The sequence below is a fragment of the Pollicipes pollicipes genome, unplaced genomic scaffold (assembly GCF_011947565.3).
Source record: "Pollicipes pollicipes isolate AB1234 unplaced genomic scaffold, Ppol_2.1 Scaffold_7261;HRSCAF=8764_pilon_pilon_pilon, whole genome shotgun sequence".
NCBI lineage: Eukaryota > Metazoa > Arthropoda > Thecostraca > Pollicipedomorpha > Pollicipedidae > Pollicipes > Pollicipes pollicipes.
Genome location: NW_023597054.1, coordinates 1,234,288 through 1,252,645, shown reverse-complemented (window position 1 = coordinate 1,252,645; position 18,358 = coordinate 1,234,288). Strand labels below are relative to the sequence as shown.

General features: G+C 58.8%; 1 protein-coding gene across 1 annotated transcript in view; it reads left to right on the top strand.

Annotated features, from left to right (window-relative positions):
* Positions 1-18,358, top strand: part of LOC119112373 (tyrosine-protein phosphatase Lar-like) — a 65,520-nt gene that overhangs the window by 34,237 nt on the left and 12,925 nt on the right. Inside the window, 10 exon segments of the mRNA XM_037236533.1 lie at positions 940-1,034; positions 1,671-1,878; positions 3,233-3,366; positions 6,878-6,988; positions 8,835-8,985; positions 12,844-12,983; positions 14,671-14,775; positions 15,234-15,331; positions 15,711-15,886; positions 16,460-16,586. Of these exon segments, the coding sequence (XP_037092428.1) occupies positions 940-1,034; positions 1,671-1,878; positions 3,233-3,366; positions 6,878-6,988; positions 8,835-8,985; positions 12,844-12,983; positions 14,671-14,775; positions 15,234-15,331; positions 15,711-15,886; positions 16,460-16,586 (1,345 nt within the window).

Sequence of the window (18,358 nt, the reverse complement as noted above, 5' to 3'; positions counted from 1 at the left end):
ACATTATCGCACACCTGTGGGAGCGTAGCTGTGATTTTGGATAGCGCGCGTTTGTTTGTTTTAGCTTCCGTTGCCGCCGTGACTTGGAAGCGAACAGCGCCGTGTGATAGCGGTTTCTCAGGGCGCACCACGAAGCGAACCTGTTGCGCCGTTGAAAGTGAACCCGCTGTGCTGTTTTAACGGCGGGTGTTTAGGCGATGGGCAGTATCATACCGAAGCTTCGAACCCTCGTGAGGCGCGTGTAATCCGAGCCTGCGCCGTGGCCGTCTGCGGCTCTCGGTGCCGTGGCCGTCTGCGGCTCTCGGAGCCGTGGCCAGCTGCAGCTCTCAGTGCCGTGGCCAGCTGCAGCTCTCAGTGCCGTGGCCAGCTGCGGCTCTCGGTGCCGTGGCCAGCTGCGGCTCTCGGTGCCGTGGCCAGCTGCGGCTCTCGGTGCCGTGGCCGGCTGCGGCTCTCAGTGCCGTGGCCAGCTGAGGCTCTCGGTGCCGTGGCCAGCCGCGGCTCTCGGTGCCGTGGCCAGCTGCGGCCCTCGGTGCCGTGGCCAGCTGCGGCTCTCGGTGCCGTGGCCGGCTACTTGGCCGGTGACCGGAGCCGCCGTCCCGTGAGGCGGCCAGCGGACGGCAGGCCGGGCACGCGCCCGCCTGAAAGGACACGTGTGCGCCGCTGCTGTCCGGTTTCCGGACGGCGTGCTTGAAATGGCGGCGGCGCCGACTGGCCGGCGTGACGGGCGCACCTGGCGGCGGTCAAGACGGGCCCGCCGGCCGGCCTTGGCGCCGCCCGGTGACTGTGCCTGCCTGCGTGCGCGGCAGACTAGGAGTCCCAGCGGCAGTCTGGCTCGGCTCGGCGAGCTGCCGTCAGCTGTGACGCGCGTGATCCGCCGCTGGGTCGTCGTCGTCCGCTTAGGCTCGGTGTGTGATGGGTGCGTCTGTCCGCCTGTTGTAGAGCCCGGCTCGGCGCCCAAGAACGTGCACGTGCGGCCGCTGGGCTCCAGCACGCTGGTTGTCATGTGGGACAGCCCCGACCAGCCTGTCGTCCAGGTGAGAGGCCGGCGGCCGCGGCCGCGCAGGCGCCACCGACTGGTCACCGGCTGGCCACAGGCTGGTCACCGGCTGGCCACCGGCTGGCTACCGGCAGGCCACCGGCTGGCTACCGGCTGGCTACCGGCAGGCCACCGGCTGGCCACCGGCAGGCCACCGGCTGGTCACCGGCTGGTCACCGGCTGGTCACCTGCTGGTCACCGGCTGGCCACCGGCTGGTCACCGGCTGGCTACCAGCTGGTCACCGGCTGGTCGCCGGCTGGCCACCGGCTGGCCACCGGCTGGCCACCGGCTGCCGGCTGAGCCGCCTACAGTGTGCCGTTCCGGGTGCTCTATGCCGTGCGCTGTCCCCGTCCCCAGTGCCTCTCGGCTCTCCAAGATACCGAGGCTTCCGGGACGGCGGAGACGAAAAGGGCGAGTCCCGTGCTCTGGTGAGACGTAGGCCTTCCCTGGCTTTGCTCCTCTCTGCCTGCAAGCCGCCGTTCCCAGCGAGTGAGCAGGGAGCGCTGTCAGCTGACCCGTGTCAGCGCTGTTATCGTGATGTGTTGTTCGAATTTGGGATAGCGATCTGCGTGGTCGCTCCTGCTCCTGCATCATCATGGGTGCGGTGTCATGACGCTGCCAACTGCCGTGCAGATCACCAGCTACAAGGTCTACTTCACGATGACGCCCGACCTGCCGCTGAAGCAGTGGGAGTCGGAGGTGGTGTACGCCGGCGGCGGCACACTCATCACCCTCTCCGGCCTGGTCCCGCACGAGATCTACACGCTCCGTGTACAGGCCGAGACGCTGGCCGGGCCCGGGCCCATTTCGGTGCCGGTACGCGCCAAGACGCAACAGGGCGGTAAGTGATGCACCGGCCGCTGTCGGCTCCAAGGCCGTCTGTGGGCTCTCTCCCTCCAGCCTGTCGTGCAGGCCTGCGTGCGGGCCTGCGTGCGGACAGGACAGGGCTGGCCGGGTGCTGTGGACTCGTGGCCGGTGCTCCGTGTGTGACAACAGATCACCAATTACGAGGGCACGGTAGGGCTGGCCGGGTGCTGTGGACTCGTGGCCGGTGCTCCGTGTGTGACAACAGATCACCCATCACGAGGGCAGGACAGGGCTGGCCGGGTGCTGTGGACTCGTGGCCGGTGCTCCGTGTGTGACAACAGATCACCCATCACGAGGGCAGGACAGGGCTGGCCGGGTGCTGTGGACTCGTGGCCGGTGCTTCATGTGTGGCAGCAGATCACCAGTCGCGATATTGAAGCTCAGATGTGTGGTGCGTGTTGTCGGCATTGTGTCAGGTTGTGCGTTGTATCGACGAGGGAAAATGGCACGGCGAGAAGCATTGGACCCGTGGAAAACGCGCATGTGTCAAATTACGGCGATGCCCTTTTGCCTCGAGCCTTCCACAGTTCTACATGCTTTTACGATTGTCCAAATCTGTCGGAAAGGCCCGCAGGGTATTTCAAAGTCTGGATCTTCGGCGTCGATTTTTTATAGTCGCTGATGACTTTCAGCGAGCTAACGAAAGCTGAAGCTCGGCCGGCTGTCTGAGCGGAACCAGTGCTCCAGAAGAAGCCATATTTGATTACATGAAATATGAGATTGAGTACCTCTTGGATCTTCCTGAACTGTGTCAATTAAAGTTGACAGAAACCTCTTCGTCACTTAATAGCCTCATTTGGCAGTGCGTGTTAAGCTTAGCTCCGGGTCTCCACTGGCTGCGAAGGCTGGTCCGACTGCCGGCTACTTCCACACCTGGGTCCGCCGGCGGCGGCGGCGGGGCTGGCCGGCGGCGGCGGCGCCGACAGAGTCGCCGGGGATCAGGCCCTTGTTGCTGGTTACGGCCGCGACAATGGCGTGTGTACGGGTGTAATGGCTGGCGTCTGCCGCCCCGGGAGGGGGCCGTGACACCGGCCGGGTGGAGCGCTGACATGGCACCTCGTCACCTGGCGAACCTGTGGCCCGCTGCCAGGCGGAGAGGGCGGGCGTCGGCCGGTGCGACTTCAGACAATGGGCAGTTGTGAGTTGTCTGACATGCCACACGTCTGTGGGGCTGACGCTGCTTCCGAGTGGGCCGCCGTGGACGGGCTGGTCCGCTGTGTGGGTGACCATGGCGACCACCTGGCCCAGTGCTGGCCGCTGTGTCGGTCGCGGGGTCGGGCGTGGGCGGCGTGTGCGGCGCGGCTGACCAGACGCGCTCACCGCCGCAGTGCCCAGCCAGCTGAACGGCCTGGACGTGGTGGAGAAGGGCGCCACAACGGCCGTCCTCAGCTGGGAGCGGCCCGTGCACTCCAGGGGGGGCATCATCAACTACGTCGTGTACTACAACAACACATACGAGAAGGTGAGCGACCGGACCTGCGGACGCGCGCTCATGGCCGGCGCGCTCCGCCCGCCCGGCGCGCCCCGAGGCCTCCGCAGAGGGCGGCCAGGCACTGCCCGGCGTCGGCGACAGCGGCTCCCGACAGCGACCGCGATCGAATGACAGACGGGCCAGCGATCTGTGGGCCACTTTACGGTCATCCCGTGACGTCCCAGAGAGGAGCCCGTCCAGAGCGTGGCTGTCGGTGCACCAACGGACAGTCGGCTCTGCTCACTGGAGCAGCCGGGCCGTGCTGTAGCGTGACCAGGCCGGCTGTATCGGCAGGCCGGCTGTGTCGGCTCGCCCGCCTGCCGGCAACATGTTATCACGTCGCAACATGTTGCGTGTTCTCAGATAAGCATATAATTGGTGAGGAAAACACTCTCAAACGCTGTGTCTGCTGCCAGACGAACATTGACGTTCAGTTTTTGTTGTTCGGGCTTCCGGAAGTTCATTCGCTTATCAGTCAGTGCTGTGGGATCTGTTTGTCATTGGCTTCTGCTGCCACACGACAGCTGCTTTACGGTGATTTCGATTCCCCGATCTTCCCTTATGGACGGCTGTCTCACTGGTGTACACACACAATGTAAATGGCATGGTATGTGGGGACGTGCCAAATATGGGCATGAGTAATGTACCCATAGGCCAAATTTTTCACACCATCTCTAAATCTCTGTTGTTTCAATACACGCTGTTTAGATTGTGGTATATTTGCGGGCTAAGCCCGAATTAGGCCTTAATCAGTTCTAATGGGGCGTTTCAGGGTTAAACTGTACTAATTATAGGCCCGTTTTGGTGGTGTACCCACAAACAAGGTCCAGCACACATGTCCCAACAAAACAGAATGGCGTGAATAGGTTGGTGTGTGTATGTGTGTGTGTGTGTGTGCGTGTGTGTGGCGCGCGCGCGTGCGTGCGTGTGTGTGTGCGTGCATACGTATACCGGTATCTCGGTCCCGTGTGTGTCTTTGTCGCTGTTCGGTCGAGGCCGGTGTGTCGGTGCTGCTGTGTGATGGGTACCGGTATCTCGGTCCCGTCTGTGTCTTTGTCGCTGTTCGGCCGAGGCCGGTGTGTCGGTGCTGCTGTGTGATGGGTACCGGTATCTCGGTCCCGTCTGTGTCTTTGTCGCTGTTCGGCCGAGGCCGGTGTGTCGGTGCTGCTATGTAATGGGTGCCGGTATCTCGGTCCCGTCTGTGTCTGTGTCGGTTTTGGTGTATGTGTCAGTGCTTCCGTACCCTCTGTGTCAAATGCTGCTGTCTCGTCTGTGCCGGTGTCATCCTCTTCTGTGTTAATGATGCTGTCCCGTATCTATCTCTGCAGCGTGTGTTTATGTGGCTGGCTGACTGGCTGGCTGGCGAGCGAGACAACATCAACTTCTCTGTCCATACTGCTGTCTCGCCTGTGTCCGTGCCGCTGTGTACTTGTGTCCCGACGCCGCCGCCCGGTCGGCCGTCGCCCACCTCTGCCGCGGAGTGGCTGCTGCCGCTCGGCCGCGCTCGTGGCCCGGCGCCGTCCGTCACGGGCCGGCCGTGTATTGGCGGCAAGCGGGCCGCGGCGGCGTGGTGCGGCCCGCCTGCGGCGCCCTCCGGCTCAGACGGCTCGGCTCCGGCGCATCAGCGGCGTCTCCTCTCGCCGCCGCTTTAGTTTACGGTGACGACGCTCATCCGGTAATGCGGCGGGGCCTCGCTTTGAGCCGCCGCCGCCTCGCCGGACCGCCGTCGGTCCACCGGCGCCGCGCACGGACGCCGTTTGAGTTGGTGCCAGTTGGTCGGCGTTCCTGTGTCAGCTTTGCGAGCGCGGCTCGGCTGTCCGGGTCCTAAGTTTGCGGCCGATGGCGTGCCGTGATCGGTCTGATTGAAGGCGATAGGCGTGTTTTGCCTCCGGCTGCGTCGCGCCGGTGCCGACGGGAGCCGACCGCCCGGGTGGGTCGGTTGAAGAGGCGGTCGAGTTCGGCCTGACGGCAGTGTTTTCCGGAGCGCCGGGAACTCCCGGGAGGGGCGGAGCGACGCCGGGAGCGCCGGAGGCAGGCTGCTCCCTCAGCTGAGCAACTGGGCTCGACGACTCGCGTTCTTGGCCACTGGGCCCGCCGCTCGGCCGACCAACTTTGGCAGAAGTCCGGCGGAGGCAGCTGCTCATTTGTTGACGGGGTCGGCCGACAACGGCCTGAAAATCAGTCATAGCCACTCCTCACTCTTCCATGCCGCTGATAGCACAAATTCTGATTAATCCGTTTTGCCTCATAAACATTCCATTGCAGGCGTCAACATGTGACCAGAAATACTTTAGGGGATCTAGCACGAGGAAACAGTTGGGAAAGAATCAACCTGTTTTAAGGCGGTTTTTCCACGTGATGCCAGAGACGTGGCGTGTTTGTCAAAAGCCACGGAGGTGTTTGCCCGCCTCCGCTCTATCATACGACGAAACCCGTGTGTGACCCGCGTAAGAGATATTCAGGTACTGTCTGGGGATAGATGATAACCCACGACCGTCTGGAGGTGCGCATTGGAGCATTAGCGCATGATCCGTTAGTTGTGTCGGATAAATTAGCTGCTTGGCTGCTTGTAGAAGCGCAGCCAGCCATGTAAACCTTAGCTTTTGTCATGTCTCACTGGCCCGACATAGCAGCAGCATCAACATTCTGCTGAAGCGTGTCCAGCTGATGTTTGGCGTGCGTTGAAAAGTTGGTGGACCCATCTGGAACAGTTTTTTAGTTGTTTCTGGAAATGGCATGGAATGCCTTCACTCCACCGGTGGCCATGCGTTCAAAAGCTTCTTTCAAGCATATTTGAAAGTTTAGCGTTGTGTTACGTACTTGGCGAGTTATTTTTCCATCGTGGAACGCTGAGATGCACAGACCCAGCGCATGTGCGCTTTTTGGCGAATGCTGTCACTCTGTGATCGGAGGCGCGGTGGACCGAGCTCTTCGGCCCGTCCTTTCGGCGCCTCCGCGGAGCTTGGAGTTGTGCAGGCTTTCGGCTGGCATCGTAACGTTCTCATTGCACGCTCTGCTCGCCGTGTGTTGGAAGCGCGGTGCTGGATGGCGCGCGCCACGTTTTCTCCCGGGCGTGGTCCCGGGCACTTGGCGCTGTCGACCGGCCGCCTAGCGGTGGAGTGCGGCGACGACGACACGCCGGCGAGGGCGAGCACCCTCTGGGTCAGCTGGGCGCGACAGGACGGCTCTCGAGAGGTGGTGACACGGACGGCAGGACGGGCGGCAGTGACGCACGCGCCGGCGCGCCGGCGACGGCCACCGCCGCCCGCCGCCGGCCCGGCCGGGCAGCTGTCGCTCGACGCCGTCGTCGCTGGCACGCTCTGGTGATGGCGTGCTCCAGTGATGGTACGCTCCGGTGATGGCACGCTCCTGTGATGGTACGCTCCGATGATGGCATGCTCCTGTGATGGTACGCTCCGATGATGGCACGCTCCGGTGATAGCGCGGAGCTGGGTGCCGCACGGCCATCGCGTCCATACGTCCTTCATTTGTGCACTACAAGATCTGTGGAAAGTTCCGAACATGCTCTGGACAGAGATGCGAAATGTTTCTCAAACGATCGGTGAACATCACATATGAAGACAGAAGAAAAATCGCATATGCCAGTCTTTTGGTGAGCATAGGTCAGTTCATTCTAAATCAAATAAGTTGCGGCAAAAGCTTATTCGTGACGTCATCGTGTGTATTCACTCTAAGCTCACATATGAAGGCAGAAAAATATCACAAACGCCAATTTTATTTGTTTTGGAAGTCTTGCGATCAGCCGTTTGGGGCGGGGGAGGGGGGATTCTCTCTCGTTTCTTTGGCGCGCGTTGCGCATCAATACAGGCGTGCTGCGCGTTATTGCACTTGTGTTTATTGCTCTGGTGGGCTGGGCCGGCCCAGTGCCGGCTGACACAGCGGGAGCTGGAGATGACTGGCGAAGGATGTGACAGCACGGCCAGGCGGGATAGCCCAGGTGGACGGGGAGCCCAGACCCGCCTCATCACATGTATCGAGGCGGACGTAGCTCCGGTTTCCGATTTTCCCGGAAGCCAAACTGGGAGGGAGTTGCTGCGATCTTGCGGTCGTTCCCTTCCACTAGATTCGCCGTGAGCGACATCAGGGCGTGTAATCGGTCCCTCCGTGCTGCTGCTGCCCGGACAGGGCAGCACCTGTGAGCTGCACAGATCTGTGTGTTTATTTGAATCACGTCACCGCGATATGGTGTCGTCACATTTAAATCCCAGACCGCCGGATGCCAGCAGTGATCAGCTGGAGCCGGTGCTCTGTCCGCATCAGCTCACATTACCAGCAGTGCTCAGCTGGAGCCGGTGCTATGTCGGCATCAGCTCACATTACCAGCAGTGCCCAGCTGGAGCCGGTGCTATGTCGGCATCAGCTCACATTACCAGCAGTGCTCAGCTGGAGCCGGTGCTATGTCCGCATCAGCTCACATTACCAGCAGTGCTCAGCTGGAGCCGGTGCTATGTCCGCATCAGCTCACGTCATCAGCAGTTGCTGGGCATCTTCACGCGTGGTTTCACGTCATTCGTCGTCATTCAGCGGAGGCGATCGATTGACATAAGTTAGGGTCATTGTTTTATTGTCTTTGTTTTATGGTGAGATATTGCACAGTATCGTTCTCTGTGACCAGTTTTGATGCGGACTGGAGCTCCTGCTCTGGGACTGGAGGGTAACGTCGAGGGTTATCCGGGCGGCCACAAGCTCCCCGCTACGGCCATGGTCGCCGGCGGGGCTGAAGCGTGCAGCCTGCTGAGGCTATAGCGCACCTCTCTGTTTCAGTCCGAATGGCGATGCTAGCGGTCCGTCTTTGCGACAGGCTTGTTCGTATGCGTGCGGATGTGGTTTGTGCGCATCACTGAGTAGCTCCTGTAGACGCTCGGTCACGGCGGCTTTTCCCAGACGACAAATGAGTCGGGTGTGGATTCTAAGCGGACTGGCTCTGGCAGCGAGCGATCCCCACATCATCAGCTGACTGACTGGCGGCGGGTCCCGACGGCGGCGCGTCTTGTGCGCGTGGCGCGGGTGACTCAGTGTTCGGGCTTTGGACGCCGCCGTGCCCGCCGCTCTGCACCGATCAAAGCCTGGCTCCGTACTGCTCGCGATCGACACGGTGCCGGACCGCCGCCTGGGGGTCCCTGCAGGCAAACTGCCGCCGACGCCCGGCCGCATTCCTGAGCCGATTGGCGCTGTTGGCGCAATGGCGCCCGTAATTAGCCCGAACCCGCGAAGCCCCGCGGCTACGTCGGCGGCGGCGGCGGCCGGGCCGGTAGCCGGCGGCGCCAGGGAGAGGACCGGGGTGACGCGGCGCCACCCTCCGCTCGCGGCTGGCTGGGCTCGGCGCAGCCACTCGCGCTACCAGTGGTGGCAGCCGCATGGGGTCTGGTGGCGCCGCCCGGCCGCGACGGCCGGCGGCCGGCCACCGAGCCTCACCTCGTTTGACCCGATCTCCGCAGGTGGAGCGGCGCATGGTGGTGCCACTGCACGAGCGCTATGAGATGAAGGACCTGTACCCGAACACGCTGTACTACGTGTGGGTGGCGGCCGTCTCTGGCAGAGGCGAGGGTGCTGCCACGCCGGCCATCCCGTTCCGCACCGAGGAGCATGGTAATTGTCTGGGCCGGTACTTTGGCTTTGTATTCGAGCACCGCGGAATGATCAGCACCGTGCACTCACACCATGTTGTTGTTTTGCGTGCACAGTAGTCTCACTTTATACTCCACTTATATATATATATATATATATATATATATATATATATATATATATATATATATATATATATACATCGGACCTCACATCGTGCCTGGCACTGACGGGCGTCCGATCGCCGTCTCACGTACAGTTCTGGCTGCTTTCCGTACGGATGTTTGGCTGGCGTGCTCCGGCTGCGCCGGCTCGCGGCCTCCACCGGCCGGGCCGGCTGGTACGGGGTTCGGGGGGGGGGGGGGGGGGGCGCAGGCCGCTGCAGCCTGAATCACATCCGCTTCATTGATGAGCTGGGAGCTGGTCGGGTGGTCGTGGCGTCGACTCAAAATTGATCGGGGAGATTTTCCGAAAGCGTCTTGATATCGCCCGGCATCGTTTCGTTCCTTTATTGATATCCCATCTTAAGAAATCTCCTGCACTAAAGCTTCGTTGGGCCAAAGTATCTTGCGCTTTTGGAGCCCGGTTTCGTGTGTGTGGGGGGGGGGGGGGAAGCAACCACTGAAAACCGTCTGAAACCACTAGAACTAGCTACTAACACCAGCCACCAGGATGACATTCCTGTTTTTGCGGGCGCTTTGGAGCATTTCGGGAAACGTGCAGCCGTACCTCAGGATGTTGCGAAAAGGATTTCTGCGTCCCTGTCCGTACCGGTCCCCCCACTGTCAGACGCCAGGAAACATTGCTCATGGCTAAAAGCACCAAACTCACCCAGTGCTACGCAGGGGAAGGTCTGGAGCTCTATTATATATCCAGGCGGCTTTAAAGGAAATATGATATGTACTGTGTTGGGAATGAACCGCTGGCATTTGGTCAAACTGCGTTTAAGACGGTATGTCGCCATAAACCTTTCTATGTAGCATCACGGATCCGGGTGCGGACTGAGATGCCTTTCTTTCTCGCTCTTTTTGGTGTTTTGTCTCTTTATCTGTCACTAGCAACTCTTTGTGACCTAGCGCACAGTTTTATTGCACATTTCCAGCGCGCAAGCATACGCAATCGTAAATAGGTACCCTTTCCAGCCGAGGAGTGGGCTGGGAGGGGTTAGAGCACGCGCACTGGGCAAGACGTCAAATTAACTCATGAGGACGGTCGGGGTCGTTTTTAGCTTCAGACACGCCAAAAAAAGCCGGCTCCGGTCAGGTGAAGGTGAACCAAAAGGTACTGCTCGAAACAGCAGACCCCCTCAAAACTGAGATGAAAACGTGGCACCCGTTTTGCGGGGGCTAGAGATTCCTCATTCATAACACTTCATGGTGTGTGTGCCGGGAACACTCGGCTTGTCACCTAGCGATACATTGCGTTGGGCTGGCCGATGCGGACGTGTTCACACCCCAGAATCGCCACCGCTTGATTCCAGGCGGCCGTGGCCGTCTGCGCTTGGTCGGCCTGACCGGCTAGAATGCCAACTTCCGTGCTGCCAACTATCATTTCTGACGCGGCGCCGTCGGGCGCTGTGGCCAGTCCAAGCCATGGCAGACAGGGTTTGCTACCGCTGCTGTTTGCCGAGAAAATGTATCCATGGGCCGTGCCATGGTGCTTGGGGGCCTGCTGAACACGAGGCGGCCGGGATAACTGGCTGTGCGTTCTGTGTGGCGGACGCCTCCCCATGCTTCGTCACGCAGAAGAGCCCCGGAATTGAGACAGTGCCCAAAGGTGTGCGGTGTGTGATTTGGGCGCTGTCAGAAGTGTTACCAAGCATTAGCCGTCTTCAAGAAGGGTTATGGGCTGTAGCAAAGGTGTAGAGTGTTCAGGCGGGGGTCACTTAGATCATAGAGACGTGAAGGAAGCCTCATGAAGCATGCGATAAGGGCCGAAACGGCCGTTCTAACGACATCAATTGATTTGTGCATCAGCAGCGCGCTTGCGCTCTGGTTGACGTATCTGGAGGGGTTTGCTCTGTTTCTTCAGTAGGCCTGTCGTAGGCATCACTTGACACTCCTTGCGCATGGTCTTCTTTCACAGGGCCTTCTGGTCTGTAGCTCTCAGTCGTCACCAATTTTGACATCCCGCCACTATTTTAGGGCACCGATGCGCCCCCCGACCCATTGTGCGCGCATCGAGGGCCGGGTAACTTTTGCTTGTCGTTTGTTTTTGGTCAACATGGTGTGCGGTGATTTGATATCTGGCCTCTCTTTCTCTGTTTCTCTCTCCCCTCCTCCCGTGACTGTGCGTGGTCCTCCATCTCTGAAAGGCCGGCAGTGAGTACTGAAGACTCTGTGGCCGCCAGCTCGGCCAGTCCGGACATGAATGCCGCCAGATTCGGCCGCCAACCGTTGTCGTTAGCCGTTTGCATGGCCGAGCTCGGCCCTGGACGTTTTCCCTCATCACCTTGCGTAGGTGGTAGCGGTTCGATGTGGTGTCCATGGATGCCGTGAAGCAGACCCTTGGCGCTGGTAACAGTTTCCCTACGTTCGTCAAGTTGGCACCACGTCCACATTCAGATTCAGGTCCATATTCGGGATTCAGCGGACTCCTCAAATTGCCCCGAAACTTTGCACGCAGATGCAGGTGGATCTCCTGAACACAATGAGCACAAAATCTCGGACCGCTACGCCCTATTACCGGAGATAGATCAATATCAAAGATCACGATAAAAAGGTGGACCCCTTCAATTCTTTCTAAACTCCGCGTGCTACTAGATATTGACCTACTGATTACGATAAACACAAAATCTGGGACCGGTACGCTGTATCAAAAAAGTTATAGCTGTTATGATGTCAAGGTCGTGAATGCGGCACGTATTGCACTTTATCATGCTTAACTCAGTTTCATATTCGAAATTCAGCGGGCTCCTCAAATTGGCCTGAAACTTTGCACACAGATGCAGTTGGATCTCCTGAACACAATGAGCACAAAATCTCGGACCGGAACGCCCTATTACCGGAGATATCACAGTATGAAAGATCACAATAAAAAAATGCGGACTCCTTCAATCCTTTCCGAAATCCGTGTGTGGGTACATATTAGCCCTCTACGATAAACACAAAATTTGGGACCGGTACGCTGTATCAAAAAAGTTATAGCTTTTCAAATGCCGAGCTGCCTAGGTATGACGAATATGAGGCGTGGAACCCATTCTCTTCATCCTTGACTCAATCTTTGATATTGATATATCTCCGGTAACAGGGCGTACCGGTCCGAGATTTTGTGCTCATTGTGTTCAGGAGGTTAAACTGCATCTGTGTGCAAAGTTTCAGGGTAATTTGAGGAGCCAGCTGGATCGCGAATATGGACCTGAATCTGAATGTGAATGTGGTGCCAACTTGACGGACGTAGTTTCCCTCTACCGTCTCCGAGGAGGGGTCGGGGCCTGGGGGAGGAGCGGTGGAGAATGGGGCGAGCACACAAGTCAGCGGAGTCGCGGTTAGCCCACGTCAACAGGTCACCGCGCCGGCTGTCAATTCTCAATACCCACTTGGCATGCTCTATGTCCCTCTATTTGTCTCTGTTCAAACAATGACTCGAGCGCGTCTGTCGCCATATAGATAGCTGGGTGTCGTGTCGCGTTTGCCATGGCGTTCTTCTCATAACCCAGGCGGGCTAGTCCTCGGCCAGTGAGCCGCGCTGTACAGACACTGATCCCTGCTAACGTAACGTCGGCTCCCATCTCCTCTGCTTGTGAGTGATTAGGCAGGCGCCGTGTGCGGCGGCGCTGTGGCAGCGCTTGGTTAGCGGCAGTGGCCGCGTGGCCGGTGTTGGGCGTGCTGTGTGTGTGCGGGGCTGGCGGCCGGACTGAGCTGAGCGCCGCTCCTACAGTGCCGGGCAAGCCGCGCAACCTGACCGCCCGCGTGCTGAACTCGACGGCCGTCCGGCTCACCTGGTCACTACCCACGGACCGTGAGCGCAACGACCTGATCCTCGGGTACCAGGTCCTCGTGCAAGAGCTAGGCACGGAGGTGAGGCGGTCCGACCGACGCCAGCCTCGTGCAGCCGGCCTGGTCTAGCACCGGCGCCAGTCACCGGCCGGCTAGGGCCCAGGCCCGGGCCAGCGGTGGAAGTGGGGCCGCACCCAAGTGCGGCCGAGTGCTTTGATATTGGACTTAAGATTATGCTTTATGCGCTTCACTCTGTAAAATGCGCACGTTTATATGGTAGTTCAAGTTATATACTGTGACAAAATTAGAGGTTCAGAACAAATACACCAGACTAACAAATACGTGGTCAACGACATTGAACGAAGATGGGCGCGGTGTTATCTCCAGCAGCAAACACCTTCACGACTCAAGAAATGTGCCCGGAGAGCGAGTGAACATCGGCAAGCTCGCCTTAGAAATTAAATATCCTAGACATGGGTTTTTCTCTCTGCGTGTCGCGTAAACAACACTATGCCAGAACTAGTTACACTACACAGGAATGAAAAATTAGACTAGCATTAGCCTTATTCCTCGGAAAAAAACAGGAGAATAGAGATATAGTTAGGTTGATATTTCGGCAATATGCCTTTATTGAAACAATACCAGACATTAATTAGAATTGCCTGCTGATGCTCTACTCGATTTTTCAGTTGTTTTTTTTTGGAAAGAGCAAGCCACAGTTTTTACTGGACACCAACATTCAGAGGATTAAACAAAGAGCGATTGGCAGCCATTACCAAGATACCGTGCCTACCTGAGAAGTAGAAAGCCCGAACATACGTGTACATGCAAGCGACTTCAAGCAAATAGACATCACGCATCACGTTTCATTCGAACATATAAGCAAGTTGAAGCAAACAGGCATCACACATCGCGCAACAGTTATGCGTGCAAACGATTCAATTGAACAGGCAGCGCGCGTCGCGCGACAGGCATCACTTACACATGTAAACGATTTTAAGCTAGCACACATCACACATAAAGGCACAGTATCACACTCGCATATCGGCCATGGTGGGCCCTGCATGTTAGGATTTGGTCGCCGACTTTTATAAAAATAAATTCACTCATTTTCATGTATGGGTGGTCCTGTGTTCTGTGGATGACTTTGAGCTTTAGAAGAGGGATAGGATCCATACTTCCCTCGATTTCAGCCTAAGCGTGTTTTGCCAGAAAGTAGTCATCGAAACGGGTATTCCCTGTTTTGTTTTTAAGCGCCTCGCAAGGTGTTCTTTATATCTCAAACGAATAGGGCGCATGGACTCCCCGGCATACAGTATGTCCCTCCCATGTTTTTTTCACAAAGTGCACACTTGATTTCGTAAACCACGTTTTTTGCGTGCAAACCCCTCGGAACCCAGAACTGCCTAAATGACATCTGTTGCCACCCGGCCACTTTGGCTTCGAGATGGAAGGATTTTCACCACAGACTTTAAGCTGGTTGTCGTTTTTTCCAAGCTATGCGCACGCCCAGTTTTGATTTTAACCAACGTTTTCCTGTTTTTTTTCGGGGGAGCAAGGCTAATGCTGCTGTATTGTCTATGTGGCTAATGATCCTCTGTGATGCACTGAAGAACTTACGGAATGAAAAAGAATTTGGAGCGTTTTGCGTGATCTGAGGATGTGGCAGGGATGACGTCACCGATCACGTCACCGTGTGCCAGCCTGGTCCTGCTGGGCGGCCGTCCGCCTGGCGCCCGCCTGACGCCTGTGCCGCGCCGCTCGGCAGGGCAACGGCCGCTCGTCCCGGCCGCGACGCTACGAGATCCGCGACGGCGAGGCGGCCGACTACACGGCGGCCGACCTGCAGCCCAGCACCTCCTACCTGTTCCGGGTGGGTGGACGCGCCGGCCGCCGGGCTCTGCCCACGCCTCTGTTCGCCCCGGGCCTTGGTCGGCTGGTGGGAGAGGTGGCGGCGAGAGACATGAGATATCGCCGGGAGAAGGGGTGGATGCTCCGGCGGCTGTTGGGTGGGCGTGGTGTTTGGGTGGGCTGTTGGGTGGGGTGGCGTGGTCGTGCGGTGTCATGCGAGCGCACGCGGGGTTGTCGGTGTCGGTGTTGACGTGGTGCGCAGACAGCGCTGCTGGCCTTGCAACGAAAGCAAGCTGCATGCGCTGCCTGGGTCGTCGCAGTCTACTCTGTAAGCTGGCCACCAGTTGGGGTGATGGCCGACCGGTGCCTGTGGCGTGCTCTGGTCGCTCGGTGCGGTGCTCTCCTTGGGCGCGGCCGACCATCGTCTGACGCCTGCGGCCGTGTCGGCGAGCCTGAGCTGTGTCGATGCGCCGCCGCCAGGTGTCGGCACTCACTCGCAAGGGGGACGGCTCGCGCAGCGACGCGGCGCGCGCCACCACACAGGGCAGCGTGCCCAGCCAGCCCGACGTGCACATCAAGTGAGTGGCTGCGGTGCGAGCGGCGCCCGCAGTGTGCGCTGCACTGGACCGGCTCTTGGCGGCGGCGAGACGTCCCTGGCTGAAATCGTGCGCTTGACCACGGTTGATGAGTACTGCAATGAGTGCTGTCCTGATGGGTATTGTAATGAGTACTGTGTTGGTGAGTACTGTAATGAGTACTGTGTTGATGAGTACTGTAATGAGTACTGTGTTGATGAGTACTGTAATGAATGATGTGTTGGGTGAGTACTGTAATGAGCACTGTGTTGATGAGTACTGTGGTCGTGGTGCTTCAGGGAAATGCTGAAGGCCGGAAGAGTGTGGACCGACAGTGGGCGCCAGCTCGTCAGGGACTGACCGATGCGCACGTGTCCGGCAGAGTGATCAAGGAGGAGGAGCGGGTGACGCTGGACGTGGAGTGGTCTCGCCCGACCGAGACGCACGGTGTGTTACTCGGCTACCGGCTGCGCTACGGCCGGACGGGCGACGCCGCCAGGCTCAGGGAGGTCACCATCGCCGGAAACACGACCCAGTACAAACGGCTCAGCGACCTGGGTTAGTCGGGCCCCCGAGAGGCCAATTCGCGTGTCTCCTCTCCGCCCCGACCCGCCAATCCCCTCGTGGGTGGGTGTGTGAGTGTGGGTGTGAGTTGAGTGTGAGGTGAGTTTGGTGTGGGTGTTGGTGGGGTGCGTGTGTCCGCGTACGCACGCACACACGCGTGCACGCGCGCGCTTCCAGTGGCGTGGCTGGCAACGCGCTGTCGTGCGCCCTACTCCACCGCCGTGTACCGGACACGTGCCCGCCGAGTCCTGAGTCCGCCGTAAGTACTGTCGTGGTTCCTGTAGTGAGTCCTGTCATGAATCCCGCCGTAAGTACTGTCGTGGTTCCTGTAGTGAGTCCTGTCATGAGTCCCGCCGTAAGTACTGTCGTGGTTCCTGTAGTGAGTCCTGTCATGATCCCGCCGTAAGCACCGTCGTGGCTCTTACAGTGAGTCCTGTCATGAGTCCCCCGTAACACCGCCGTGGCTCCTGCAGTGAGTCCTGTCATGAGTCCGGCCGTAATTCCTGCCGTGAGTCAGACCTGAGTCGGCTGGCTGGCCCGGGCTGAGCCGTCGCGGCCGGCCGGCAGAACGTGGCGTCGAGTACGAGTTTCGCGTGAGCGGCCGGAACGACGTCGGCCACGGCCAGGAGCAGATCATCACGTACAACGCGAGCGAGGGCGCGCCGTCCGGCCCCGTCACCAACGTCACGTTCAGGTGGGTGGCGGCCGGGCGGGGCGCCGCTGCCGACGCGCCAGCAGTGGCGACTCAGGACCTGGCCAGCTTAGCCGCCAGGAAACATGGTATGTGGGCTGTGGGGGAGGAAGGGCAGGAAATAAACAAATTTGCCCTTTAAATGACCGAATTTGACCAAATGACCAATACATTTTGAAATGGGCACAAAATGACCACTTGCAGGTCGGCGCGTCCTAAAACACCAAGACACAAGCAGTAGCACCCTGTAATTTCTCTCGTTTCATAGCATTTGTATATTGTAATCAATCGAACCTATTAATGTCTTACGATTGTTTTCTCGGGCCTTTGCGAAGAATCGTACTCCTTAACATTCTGGATGCCTTTTTAGGCCATGTATTGCATGCTTTTGCTACAAAACTACAGGATGTCAGCGATAATTGTTCAGAGATGATACAATCCATTCCTACATAAATCATTTTTTTATTCCGCGGCATTACTCGGTTTGGGGGCATTTCGGACGATTGTGTGCTTTTGACTTCAAAACGCGCCTAATTTGCCAGCGTACCAGCGTTGTTGGCGCCAGCGGATTTTGCGCTTCGTGAGGAATGTAGTGCGATCTTGGTATCTTGTCTCGTGTGATCTTCCGCGCAGTAATGATATACTCGAGTCGCTTCCGCTCTCGCTATTGACCCTTGGCTGGGATGACTTGCGGTCGGTGGTAGCGGCCGCCCAAGGTCACATGAGGCTATAGGGCGCAGTGGACTGTGCCGAGGATTACGACACGCCAAACTTCCGCACAGAATTCTGCCTTTGATCTGAAACTGTACGATCGCCTGGTGGGATTGAGGTTCACAGAACATGGGCTGTTTAGCGTGAACTTACCGACACCGGAAACCCATGCCACCTAAATGCTCCGATCAAATGAAAAAATGAGATAAAAGCATAATAAAACATCACATAAAAGGGTAAAGCAGGCTCACAGGTTCACAGGTTTACAAACAGACAAAACAGGTTTAGGCCACATTTGCATTGGGCGAACAGATCGCTGCAGGTATTGCGGCTAGAATGGGAGCGGGGCTTTGCTGTGACGTGTCCACGTAATTAAAAGCTTATCCTGGCGGCCTCCACTCGGACCTCTCGACGTGCCTGATCCGTTGTCACGCACGGGGGAGCACGCGGCTGTCGGCCATAAGTAAAACCGGGACACGGGTTTGCGGATAACGACGCGTTTGCCACAGGTGCTGCTGGTGCTAGTTTTTCGGCGGGTGATGTCGGACTGACCGTGCCCTCCTGCGGGTGATGTCGTGCCCTCCGGCGGGCGATGTCGGACTGACCGTGCCCTCCGGCGGGTGATATCGGGCCCTCCGGCGGGTGATATCGGGCCCTCCGGCGGGTGATGTCGAACTGACCGTGCCCTCCGACGGGCGATGTGCCTCCGGCGGATGATGTCGGGCCCTTGGGCGGGCGATGTCGGGCCCTCCGGCGGGTGATGTGCCCTCCGGCGGGTGATGTCGGGCCCTCCGACGGGCGATGTCGGACTGACTGTGCCCTCCGGCGGGTGATGTCGGACTGGGCTGTGCCCTCCGGCGGGTGGTTGTCGGGACTGACCGTGCCCTCCGACGGATGATGTCGGGCCCTCCGGCGGGCGATGTCGGACTGACCGTGCCCTCCGACGGGTGATGTCGGGGCCCTCCGACGGGCGATGTCGGACTGGCTGTGCCCTCCGACGGGCGATGTCGGACTGACTGTGCTTTCCGACGGGTGATGTCGGGCCCTCCGACGCGCGATGTCGG